Source organism: Moschus berezovskii, chromosome 4 (assembly GCF_049115385.1).
Source record: "Moschus berezovskii isolate FMDL1 chromosome 4, NW_MosBer_1.0, whole genome shotgun sequence".
Lineage (NCBI taxonomy): Eukaryota > Metazoa > Chordata > Mammalia > Artiodactyla > Moschidae > Moschus > Moschus berezovskii.
In genome coordinates, this window is record NC_142463.1 from 71,569,118 (window position 1) to 71,581,482 (window position 12,365).

The window sequence follows — 12,365 nt, forward strand, 5'->3', positions numbered from 1 at the left end:
CACTAATGTTTTACATGATTAAAGTCTGCATTGGTTACTTCATGTAGATAGTGGGCATGCATATAAAAACTCAAGTTGTTTATTTCAAATGCTGTCATTTTTTATTACAATAAAAAATGTTTTTAAAGAAATGAGTTCAATTTATGAATTCTAGCTGTTTCAGTTCCAGCTGAACTGCTGTATATCAGAAAACATTTATTTCAGCAATAAGTGCATGTTTTATTTTCTGAACCCTATGAGATAATGCCTTACATGTAAGAAATTTCAGTTTCTTATTCTTTGCCCCAAATGGAAAAATATATCTTTATTTAAAAATTAAGAAAAACATGATTACAATTAAATATAACTTTATGACAAATGTTTTACTTTTTTAAGGAGTGTTCCCATTTTGGGGAGCCATCAGATTTATTATCAGAACAAGTGACTTTCTAGTCATTTCTCATTGCTCTTTCTCCACATTAAAAAAAAATAAGACATTCAGATTTAGTAGGTTAGTCATCCCATTCTCTAGTTATTTATAGATGGAAGTTCAGGTTTTAATTCTCTGTATTAATACTTTACATCTTAATATTGTAATTAGTTTTTAGAGTGAAGTTTTAATGATAAAGAGACCATAAAATTTGTAAGTAATATTTGTTCACTGATTTTCATTTAGTTTACTTTTAAATGTTTGTGGCAATAGAAGCAAAGATAATACTAACAATGTATTATTCCTAATTATTAAAGTAATAAATCTTTGGCTAACTGAAATTGAATTGCAAATTGAGTTTTGTTACTCAAAATTAGGTTAATAAAATTTTCTTTTTGTTTATATTTGTATTAAAAATCTTTTTATAAAGTAACATTAATTATAGTTATCCCAAATGATGTAGTAGAGTTGGCCCTTCGTATCTGGTTGATTTTCCATGGTTGGAACCGAGGGATACTGAAGACAACTGTACTTTCAAAACATGTGAATTACTGCATCTAAGTATATTACAGGTATACCTCGGAGATACTGTGGTTTCAATTTCAGGCCACTGCAACAAAACTAATATGCTATAAAGCAAATCACAAATTTTTGGTTTCCCACTGCATATAAAAGTTATGCTTGTACCACACTGTAGTCTCTGTGTGCAATAGCATTATGGCTAAGAAAAGCAATGTATATACCTTAATTTAAAAACTGGGACTTCCCTGGTGGTTCACTGGTTAACACTTCACCCTCTAATACATGGGATGTGGATTTGATCCCTGTAAGTCCATTTTAGAGAGTACAGTTGACTGTGGAAGTACACGGAGTTGGGGTACTGACCCTCTCTGCCATCAAAAATCACATACACCTTAGAGCTGGCCTGCCCTGTCTGCTGTTCTGCACCTGCAGATTCAACTGTCCTCAGTGTAGTATTGTAGTTTGTATTTAGTGGGGGGAAAAAAAAATCCATACATAAGTTGACCCATGCAGTTCAGACCCAGTTGTTTTGAGGTCAACTGTATATCCTTTCATACTGAAAGGTAAGTTTAACATACATTATATATTTTCTTTTTTCTTGATTATTTTCAGGATTGCTATGAAGAGAAGCTGAAACTTTTAGAACATGTTAGAACACAGTGATAATTTCCTTATGTGATCTTGGTAAACATCTTTGAGAGTTGATACCTTAATGATTATCATATAGACTGAATCTAGTATTTCATAAACTACTGTGTTTTGAATTATTTTTTTTGAGATAGTAAAAATATGTAGTATAATTTGACACCCCAAATAAACATTGCTTAAAATTTTTACATAGAATGAAGTGTTTAGAATGAGGTTATATCAGAATGCTTTTGGAAGTTACAATGAGATATTAATACTTTTTGAAATCTGCCTATTATCACTTGTCTTTACTTCCTACTGTGATTTGAAATTTCAGTTTCATAAGAACAGCCCACTTTTCTGTTAGTTGTGGTCTTAAGTTTTAAATACCTAAAAGGTTGATAGAGCAGTGGGTTGAGTGCTACCTTACTTGAAGAATATAGGGAGAAAAGCATAGATAAAATGAAATACTGTGGCAGAAACAATGTTTTTGGTAGAGAAAAATGTAGTAGAGGTGCTATAATACTTTTAAGGGAAAATTATAAGAAATCTGGTTAAAAGCAGTTTTTGGTGCCTTGAGTTGTATATTAGCATACAGAGTATATATTGGTAAACAAATTACTTAAGCTGTTTGGCATACTTAAGCCTAGGTGGTGTGGAATTCAGTGTGGTAACTGAGGCATGTATTTTATTGAAGGGAAGAATTTTAACTATATGTTATAGCATATATCCCTGTACAGAAATATATAACCCTGAAACTGAAATCACAGTGTGAGATTAGTGTCAGTACAGGGAGAAACAAAAATGATTCTTCTATTGAAGATCTATATTATAAACCTCATGGTCAGATGGAAGAACTAGAATATGATGCTCTTCTAATACAGATTATTTGATTAACAGTGTAATATTTGCACACTCTGTTTTCAAAATACAGTAAGGGAACCTTTGACTGCATTATGTGAGTTGAAATAAACAGTCCTATGCAAAATAGTAGTGGAGTGCTGAAAGAACTTACAGATAAAATTTGAATTCTCTAGGCAGGAATATTAGAGTGGGTAGCCATTCCCTTTTCCAGGGGATCTTCCTGACCCAGGGATTGAACCTGTGTCTCTTGCATTGCAGGCAGATTCTTTACCATCTGAGTCACCAGGGAGGCCCAGGAAATCAGAGAGAACGGGTACCAAAAGAAAAAAAGAGAGTTTGTTGTGATTTTCAAAAAGTAAAAAGGAGTAGATTTGAGAAATTCTAAACTTATGTTGTTGAATGTCAGCAAAATTGTAGAGCAGATTTTTCTTGTGAAGAATTAAAAAGCAATCAGAAAAAATACCACTAATTTATTAGAATAATTTATTAGAGTCTTCTCCAACACCACAGTTCAAAAGCATCAATTCTTGAGCGATCAGCTTTCTTCACAGTCCAACTCTCACATCCATACATGACCATGGGAAAAACCATAGCCTTGACTAGACGGACCTTTGTTGACGAAGTAATGTCTCTGCTTTTTAATATGCTATCTAGGTTGGTCATAACTTTCCTTCCAAGGAGTAAGTGTCTTTTAATTTCCTGGCTGCAATCAGCATCTGCAGTGATTTTGGAGCCCCAAAAAATAAAGTCTGACACTGTTTCCACTGTTTCCCCATCTATTTCCCATGAAGTGATGGGACCAGATGACATGGTCTTAGTTTTCTGAATGTTGAGCTTCAAGCCAACTTTTTCACTTTCCTCTTTCACTTTCATCAAGAGGCTTTTTAGTTCCTGTTCAGTTTCTGCCATAAGGGTGGTGTCAAATATTTGAAGAACTGCCTTGTATAAAAGAGAATCCAGGAAGGAATGTTTTGTTCACCCATGGAATGGGCTCCTTCATTAAGTTTCATCTGTGGTACTAGTTAAACCAAGGTTGCATGACTCTTGAGTACTATTAAAGGGATTACAGTATTAATGAAAACTTGAATTAGGTGGACATCTCGGGTCTCTTGGATTATAAAGTCTGAGTCCATTATTTCTCCTTTAATAGAAAATTTCTGTCATTGGACACTTCAGAAATTAAAATAGGAAGGTGTGGTATGGTTAAGGAGAATGAGCACCAAACTAACTTTCTTACTTTCCTTTTCCTCTTAAAGTACCCAGTACAGGCTCACAGTGGGCTGTCAGTGAATGTCGAAGGAACGTACTTAATTGTCACTTGGGTTCAAATTCTACCTCTCTAGCTAACCAGCAGTGTGAATTTGGGCAATTTAGGTTTATAGCTGTTGACCAATTGGTAAAATAAAAGTAGATGACTGTATAAGTCTCTTCTACCTACCGTGTTCTATTTGACAGATTTGTTTATTTATTTTACTTGAAGAAGTTCTGAGCTTTGGGAGTTTCAGCTGCTAAATAAAATTACTGACAGTAATTTTGAAAGTCATTGTTGATATTTTGGAAGATTTTTGTTGTTCATTTGTTTTAATTTTTATTGCTTTAATTGAAGATGGTCTTTTATAATTTAATTTTTTTCTCTTGGGCCCTAGTCTTTAAACTTTGAAGAAAAGGCAGAAATAACTCTGAAAGAAACTTTTTTGAAACAAAATACAGTATTTTCCAGAATTGAATGTTTAGATTTTAAAATGGTGTGTGATGATAAAAACATACTGAGTCACTTTGGATTTTAGGCTTAACCAAAGTCTATAATTGGTATGAAAAGAAAATTCCAAAATTTGTTGTTTTTTTACAGTTATAGAGGTTGTTGGTTTGTGTTAGAAGTATTGGGAAATAAAATGGCATGTTTATCATTACTTTCTATATCCTTTCCTGTTAATATCTCGGAGAAGGCAATGGCAAGCCACTCCAGTACTCTTGCCTAGAAAATCCCATGGATGGTTGAGCCTGGTAGGCTGCAGTCCATGGGGTCGCTGAGAGTCGGACACGACTGAGCGACTTCACTTTCACTTTTCACTTTCACACATTGGAGAAGGAAATGGCAACCCACTCCAGTGTTCTTGCCTGGAGAATCCCAGGGACGGGGGAGCCTGGTGGGCTTCCGTCTATGGGGTCACACAGAGTCGGACACGACTGAAGTGACTTAGCAGCAGCAGCAGCCTGTTAATATCTATTAGAAGCTTTATGGTTGATATTAAAGTAATTCTAATGTATTATTACTTTCCTAGGTTATAGAATTAAAGTAAATTCAATGATAAATAATAAAATCCCATTTTTATTGTGTTTTACAGTTTATGGTTCTTTCAAGCATACCGTTTTATCTATACAAGTATTGATAGTAGTCAAGAAACTAGTGAAGGATTTATACTCTCTTTTTTATATGTGAGAAAACAAGATTTGAGAGGCTAAATGGCCTTAAGTCACAAAGCTGGTCATTGAGGACCTGAAATTAGAACTTTGATCTTTTGACAGCTAGTCAATCAACTTTTCTTTTGTGTCACGTTGCCTCTATCACCTGTGTATTACTAATTGATGAAATTGCAGTGCACTGAATTGTTTTTTTGATACTTCACAGCTGGCAGACACACCAAAATCTGAAAGATATGAGCATGTTTTGGAGGCATTAAATGATTACAAGACCATGTAAGTTACTTTATGTATCCCTCTGAGGGAGACATTTGGTAAATATAAGGAATAATGGCATTAAGAATTGTGGGATTGGTGTAGAGTTAATACATACCATTTTACTGTCCTCTCTCAGTCACAGTAAACCAGTGATTCTCAAAGGCTGAAGAGGGGAGGAGCAGTTCTCTGGAGATGGTGGATGGAAGGCATATCAGTGTTTCAGGGGAATTTGGTCAGTGTAGTTGAAAAAGCATACTCAGTCATGACTTGTCCTTATAATTTAATCTGCTGAAAGTAAAACAATCATATTATCTGGTAGGAATATGCAGAAGATAGGGGGATATATTAAAGAGAAGATAGGTTTTTAAATGATTGAGGTCTTCTGTGATTTTAAATTTAGTTAGTGCCATCTATAGGAATAGTAGTAGTATTAGTGATCTGAGTTTTTGATAATTAAATGACATTGTTTGATATATTATATAAATCTTTCCCCTTTTTTTTAAGGAGCATATCTACATCTCTTAAAATATTTTAAAAAGGCAATAGAAATAAAATGTATATGCTGGTTTCCACCACCTATTGAATTATAACACTTTTGTTTGTAACATGTTGCTTTTTTTGAACTTAGCAACATTTCCTCATTAAAAAATGTTAAAATTACAAGTGGTTAGATCTTTAGGACAACTTAAAAAGGCTGTAAAGTTACCTGAGCAGTTACTGTGCTGGTAAAAATACTTTATAGGACAATGAATTCTGTAATCCCAATTTAGTGTGCTAGAAATACCTTTGTTCCTGCTATGGTAGAAATGGGAGCTCCCCTTTCTCACACTTATATAAAAGTTGAATGGCAGTCTAAGCACTTGGTAGTGGTTCTTAGGCCAGGCATGCTGTAGGAGAGCTATGAGGGTATTTTAGAATAAGGACTCTAAGGACTTTGGGAAAGGATTAAGGAACATATATTTCAGAAACCCAAGCCCACAAGAAATGTCACCTCTGCTCCAGGTTATTTCCAATTCCAGATCTGACATGCTAGACACTCCTTTTATTTTCTGGGCCTCTAGGATTGATGTACTTTTTTCCAATGTGCTTACCTATTTCTGGCCAGGGTTTCTCTCCTCACTGATTCACTCTGAAATAGAATTCTTTTTTTCCTAAACCTTTTTTGAGGTGTTTGTAACAGATAAGACTAAAAATGTGGAAAAGGCTGTTGAGTCTAAAAAAGACACCACTCTCTACTCTTCATTCTTTAAAAAGTTAGATGCTACATTTTAAAAAGAAAAGCGGACATGTGTTCTCCCTTCTAATACTATTCCTCTCTCCCTACTCCCCTGTCATATCCTACTGTGGACTGGCTCTGGGGCAGATAAGAATCCAAGAAAGCAAAGGGAAAAAACAAAAGCAAGGGGGTAGTATTGGGTAGACTTTCATGTGTTTTACGACTGAGGGTCTTCCATGTATATGTGTTCAGTTTTTAAATTTTCAGTTATTTTTTTTTAAATTTAGGTTTATGTCTGGGAAAGAAATAAAGAAGAAGAAGCATTTGTTTGGGTTGCGAATTCGTGTTCCTCCTGTGCCACCAAATGTGGCGTTCAAAGCAGAGAAAGAACCTGAAGGAACCTCCCATGAATTTAAAATTAAAGGCAGAAAGGCATCCAAACCTATATCTGAATCAAGGTAAAAGTTGATCTGTGGCTTAGTTTTTCTCTTTAGCTCATTTGTAACTAAAAATGTGTGTTACTTAGCCTCATTAGTATATTTGAAAGTACAGGTGGAAGTGACCCTGATTTGTTATCCTATTTAAATTTTCTTGCTTGAACAAGGTATAAGGAGTTAATGCTAGGTGTTTATTTACTATAGATTTAAGGCTTTCCAGGAATAGGCCCTATTGATTTTGTTCACAAACAGCATAAGTATCTATTCATTTGTTTGTTCATTTCTCATTCGTTTGTTCATTCATTCTGATTATCAAGCACTTACTGTCTAAGTGCTGGAGATATAATAAATAAGACTTTCTTTCTGCCCTGGTGGGGTTTACATTATAATGGGGAAGAAAGGTGGTAAACAAAATAATTATAGATCATGTTAATACCATTTAGGAAATAGCAAACAGATTTAGACTGTACTGGGATGGATAGAGATATAAGGGTCTATTTTAGGAAGGAGGCTTAAGAAAGCCTATTTATGATAATATCGAAGCTGAAACTTTCAAGAATGAGAATGACCTAACAATGTGAAGAATAAAGGGAAGAATACTTCAGGTAGCAGAAATAACAAGTGTGAAGCTATGAGGCATGTTCCAGGAACTTACAGAAGGCTACTGAGGTGTGAACAAGGGCTGGAGAGAGTAGTATCAGGCACTGGAAAGGCTGGGTGGGGCTTGGTCATGTGTTTTGTAGACCTCATAAGGAGTTTTGGTTGTTTTCTCAGAATAATGGGAAGCTATTTAAAGATGTGTGCACACTGAATTACCTTTTAAAATACTTCTTTGGATCTGTTTGGAAAACAAATTCTATAGAAGTAAGAGTAGAAGCAGGAAAAAATGAAGACTCAGTTTTCTAGGTGAGAGATAATGGTGGCTTGTGCAGTTGTAGGTGATAGCAGTCAAGTAGAGAGAAAATAGATTCAAGATCTCCACTGGAGGAATAATGTATTGGCTTTGCTAATGAATTAAATTTTTAAAGGAAGGGCGAGATAAAGTTACACAATGCCCAGATATCTGGTTTGAGCAACTAGTGGGTGGTTGTATCTGTTCACAAGATCTGGAAGAATAGATTTTGATGACGTGACTAAAGCATTCTTCCGTTTCATACTCATTGAGTTCAAGATTCTTATGAGGAATATCTAAGTGGTAATGATGTTAGATACAGGCAATTGGGTATGTTCAGTCAGGAGCTTAGGAAACATGATAATAAATTTTAAAGTTGATTTATAAAACCATGAGAATGGATGATATTACCTAGAGAGAGAAAAGCAGAGAATGTGGCCCAGAATAATGTCCTGGTATTATTTAGAGATTTGGAAGAAGTGAAATAAATGAAGGAGATGACTAGAGAATGATTATTGAAATAGAAGGAAACTAGGAAAGTTTGATGTCATGAAAACCAAGTGAAGGAGAGTGTGTGAGAAAGATATGGGTATATTAAACAGTACTGAATGTTGCTGAGAGGCAGGTTAAGATGAGAGAAAAATGTTTATTGGATTAGATAACATTTTATTATTAGTGATTTTGACAAAAATTATTTTTCTTAAGTGTTAAAGGTAAAAGTCAGATGGAAGTGGGACAATATGATCGAATCCAGCTCTGGTCAACTTACTGTCAAAACTGGTCTTTTTCTACAATTAGGGACATGGGAAGATTCAAAATGATGATGATGACAATAATACAGTAAAAGGGAAAAAAAGGAAATACTTTTTAAGAATTTTGAAAGAGAATGAAGAAAGTGGGAAGGGTATGTGTTGTCAACTCTCAGAAGTAGTTTCACTGTATTGTTAAGGGAGGGAAGTAGACAAATGAAATGGAAGCTGAATCAAGTGATTTTTTAAATAATTTTGATTTAATAAATGGTACAAAGCACAATGCCAAAAACATTAACAGTTAATAATAATAGATATAAGACAATTGTAACCTGTTTCTGTATGTCAGTGGAGGAGAATGGTACAGAAGAAAGAGAGGTAACTGAAGATATAAAGTCTTTGAGAAGACAAAAGGGACAGGACGTGGGAATCTAAATGTGGGATTGGCCTTCTAAAGCAGGACTTAACATCCTTCTGTTGAAGTAGAGAGAAAAAGAAGATGAGTACAAATGCTAATTCTGTGATGACTCAAGTTATTGCCTAGTAGCTTCTATTTTCTCAATGAAATGATGAGGCAGAGATAGCTGAGAGAGAAATTTAAGGAGCCAATATATAAGGTATGAGTTAATCATCGTGGAGAATAAGAAAAAATAATTACAGAGGGTTGTCGGTGCTATATATCCATTTGAGTTAGTAATAAAGTAGATAGTACTTTAAGGGTTTTTTTTTTTAATGAAGGAAAAGAATACCATTCCTATTACTTTCAGATTTTTATTATTAATCTTTTTCTAACAATTGCTTATATTATAAATCAGAAAAAAGATTTCCACAATCTCTCTTGTCCCTATTTTGATTTTGATAGAACATTCTGTCTGTGGTAATTATCAGATTTTCATTTGATGTGACCAAATAATGGTTCAACTTTCTCTAAAGGTATTCTCAGTTCATTCTGGGCCTTATGTATGAATTGGACTAAAGGGTACTTTCTTTAGTCCAGGGGTCCTTTATAAATGTTATGTTGATCATCCTACCAAAAAAATCAATAAATGTACACCCCACCCATCTTATCCTTGGATAAGATTTTGGATTATAGTTCTAGTTAGGCTTTCTTCCTGTCCTTCTCTATTTTCTCTTTCCTTGTACTTCCACCTTTATTTTCTCAAACCAGGTTGGTGTGGAGGAATAGTCATTTCTTGTTTTCTCCATTCACCTCTTTCTAGCATATTATATAAATCTGTTTCTTTACCTTGTTTTTTAATTCAATTTTTCCTGGATAATGTTATTGTAGCACTTAACCCATTTTATTATTCTGCTTGTATACATGTTTATTGTCTTCTGTCTATACTGTGAACCCCTTAGTGTGAGTGAAAGTCACTTAGTCATGTCCGACTCTTTGGGTAGCCCCAGTCAGGCTCCTCTGTCCATCAAATTCTCAGGGCCAGAATACTGGAGTGGTTAGCTGTTGCCTTCTGCAGGGGATCTTCCCAACTCAGGGATTGAACCCAGGTCTCCCGCATTGCAGGCACATTCTTTACTATCTGAGCCACCAGGGAAGCCCAAGGATACTGGAGTGAGTAGCCTATCCCTTCTCCACAGGATCTTTCTGACCTAGGAACAGGGGTCTCCTGCATTGCAGGTAGATTCTTTACCAGCTAAGCTACCAGGAAGATCTCAAACCCCTTCCTAAGGGAACATTTTTGTATTCCTGTTGTTAGTATTTCCTTTATATGGAGATGTTTATTAATTAAATGAAATAGATGTTCTGTGTATTGGTATTTGTCATTCTTCCCTTCTGTTAATTAGGTATAGTTCTTGACCCATTTCTTTCTCTTCTTATGCTTGATTTTTTTATGTCTCTAAAATGGTTTTCTAAAACTTTCTAATTTTGTCCTTTGAATGATTCCCCTGCATAATACGAAGGATTCCTTCTTTACATTCTCCAACCTCTTTCTGATTAGCATCATTCAGGAACCCACAGGATATTTCTATTTAGAGCTACTGTATAGGGACTGAACAATTTTAACATAGATACTTCCTGGCTCCATGAGGTTAACTACTGAATTTCATACTACTGAATTTAGTACTAAATTCTTGAAACATCCTCCAAGTACCTACATAATAACAACCTAAATGAAATAATTGAACTTAAAGGAGTTTTGAAATCTTCCATCCAATGCAATAGTACTTCTTTTGTTTTGTAAAAAATTTTTAGGTGTTGTGTATTTTTCAAAATTGTTATTACAGAACTTTTTTCCTTTAAACCTTTCATATGTAAATATCTCTTTAATAAATATTTATTCAAATTAGAATATATTATCTGTGAACTTGACTAAACTTGTAGATTCAGCTTAACTTTGTTTTTATAATCTAATTATTACATAAGTAGAGGTTATGACAGTATATATTGTCCATTGTCTTTTTGTTTTCTTTCTGCAGAGATTAAATACATAATGGTTTTATGTTTCAGGGATGTAAGCAATGGCATAGAAAAAAAAGGAAAGAAAAAATCTGTAGGTCGTCCACCTGGCCCATATACAAGAAAAATGATTCAGAAAACTGCTGAGCCACCTTTGGTAAGAGGATATATTGGTATATGTTCTCAGAGAAGAAGTCTGCTTGAAATTACTGAGAAGCTAATTTTTTCTCGTTACTTTTAGAAACCATTCTTTAAATTTTTTTTTTCTTTTCCAGGATAAGGAATCAATTTCAGAGAATCCTAGTTTGGATTTACCTTGTTCTATAGGGTAAATAGAAAGTTATTTTCGCCTATCCTAGGAATTTTCTTCTTGGGGGGGAAATTAGTATTTCTATTGTTATGTAATATAGTTGTTATACCGTTTAAATTCTTTTGTCTCAGGAGAACTGAGGGAACTGCACATTCATCCAATACCTCAGATGTGGATTTCACGGGTGCTTCCAGTGCAAAAGAAACTACCTCGTCTAGTATTTCCAGGCATTATGGGTAGATATTTTATGTTCTTATTCTTGATTAATTTTCCTCTAGAGTTTTTTCTTTGTAAAGTGATGATTAAATACATTTTTAAAAATTGAAAGTGATACCAGTTTCTCTTGCAGTTTTTGATATGCAGTCTGTATATAGATAGCTTAGGTTGTTAATGTGCATCTGAATATTTTTACTTTTCAGAGCACAGATGTTAAGATTTTCAGATTTGTCAGTAATTTTGCTATGTACACAAAGAAGAGGTATCCTGGTGTTTATAGATGTGCTCTTTTCTGTGAGACCTTTCTATACTTTTAATATGCAAGTGTAAATTTTTTAATAAGTTTTGAATCAAACACACAAATCTTTTTATTAGAAAAAGGATTTTAGTCTCAGGATTTTTTTTATCAATAGCAGGCTTTCCCTCTAGTATTTTTTTTTAACCTAACTCTTTAGAAAGGCAACTTTTTCCTGAAGTCTGATGTATCAGGTAAGAAAATTTTAGTTTATTTGGGGCCAGAGCCATGAGCTTGCAGATTTTATACTTCCCTTTGTTTAATTTTTGTTTTCACAACCAAGCATTCTGTTAAGCTTATGCACTTTATCTTTTTTTTTTTGTACATTGCCTTATTTTTGAATTGTTTCCATTTTATAGATAAGAAAACTGAGACTTAGAGGGTTTTTGTAACAAGTCCAGGATGGCATGTTTATTAGCAAATATACTAAACTGGGGTTTTAATTTGGGCAGTATGATTTAAAATTTACTGGCTGTATTATATTTTGACCTTATTTTATAATATCATAAAATCTTTGAAATTCTGAACTCAAAGCTTGTCTTGTTTAGTCCCTTCTCTTAATCTCTTAAGAGAACACAGAAGATAAAGAGATTAAAATTGACCAATATCGTGTTGAGCTATACCAAGGGTATAGTTTAGGATTATTTCAATTTATTATGTTACTTAACAATAGGCCTAGAATTGATAACCAAGAGAACCTTTGTACTGGTTCTGCCATCAGTTAAAGCACTTG

At 34.0% G+C, this 12,365-nt stretch overlaps 1 protein-coding gene across 4 annotated transcripts in view; it reads left to right on the forward strand.

Moving 5' to 3' along the window:
- MTF2 (metal response element binding transcription factor 2) overlaps positions 1–12,365 on the forward strand; it is a 92,583-nt gene that overhangs the window by 61,402 nt on the left and 18,816 nt on the right. For all 4 annotated transcript variants that reach the window (XM_055401702.2, XM_055401704.2, XM_055401701.2 and 1 more), the window contains 5 exons: positions 5,052–5,119; positions 6,605–6,775; positions 10,863–10,968; positions 11,087–11,139; positions 11,253–11,357. In XM_055401702.2, the coding sequence (XP_055257677.1) occupies positions 5,052–5,119; positions 6,605–6,775; positions 10,863–10,968; positions 11,087–11,139; positions 11,253–11,357 (503 nt within the window). The remainder of the gene's footprint in view (positions 1–5,051; positions 5,120–6,604; positions 6,776–10,862; positions 10,969–11,086; positions 11,140–11,252; positions 11,358–12,365) is intronic.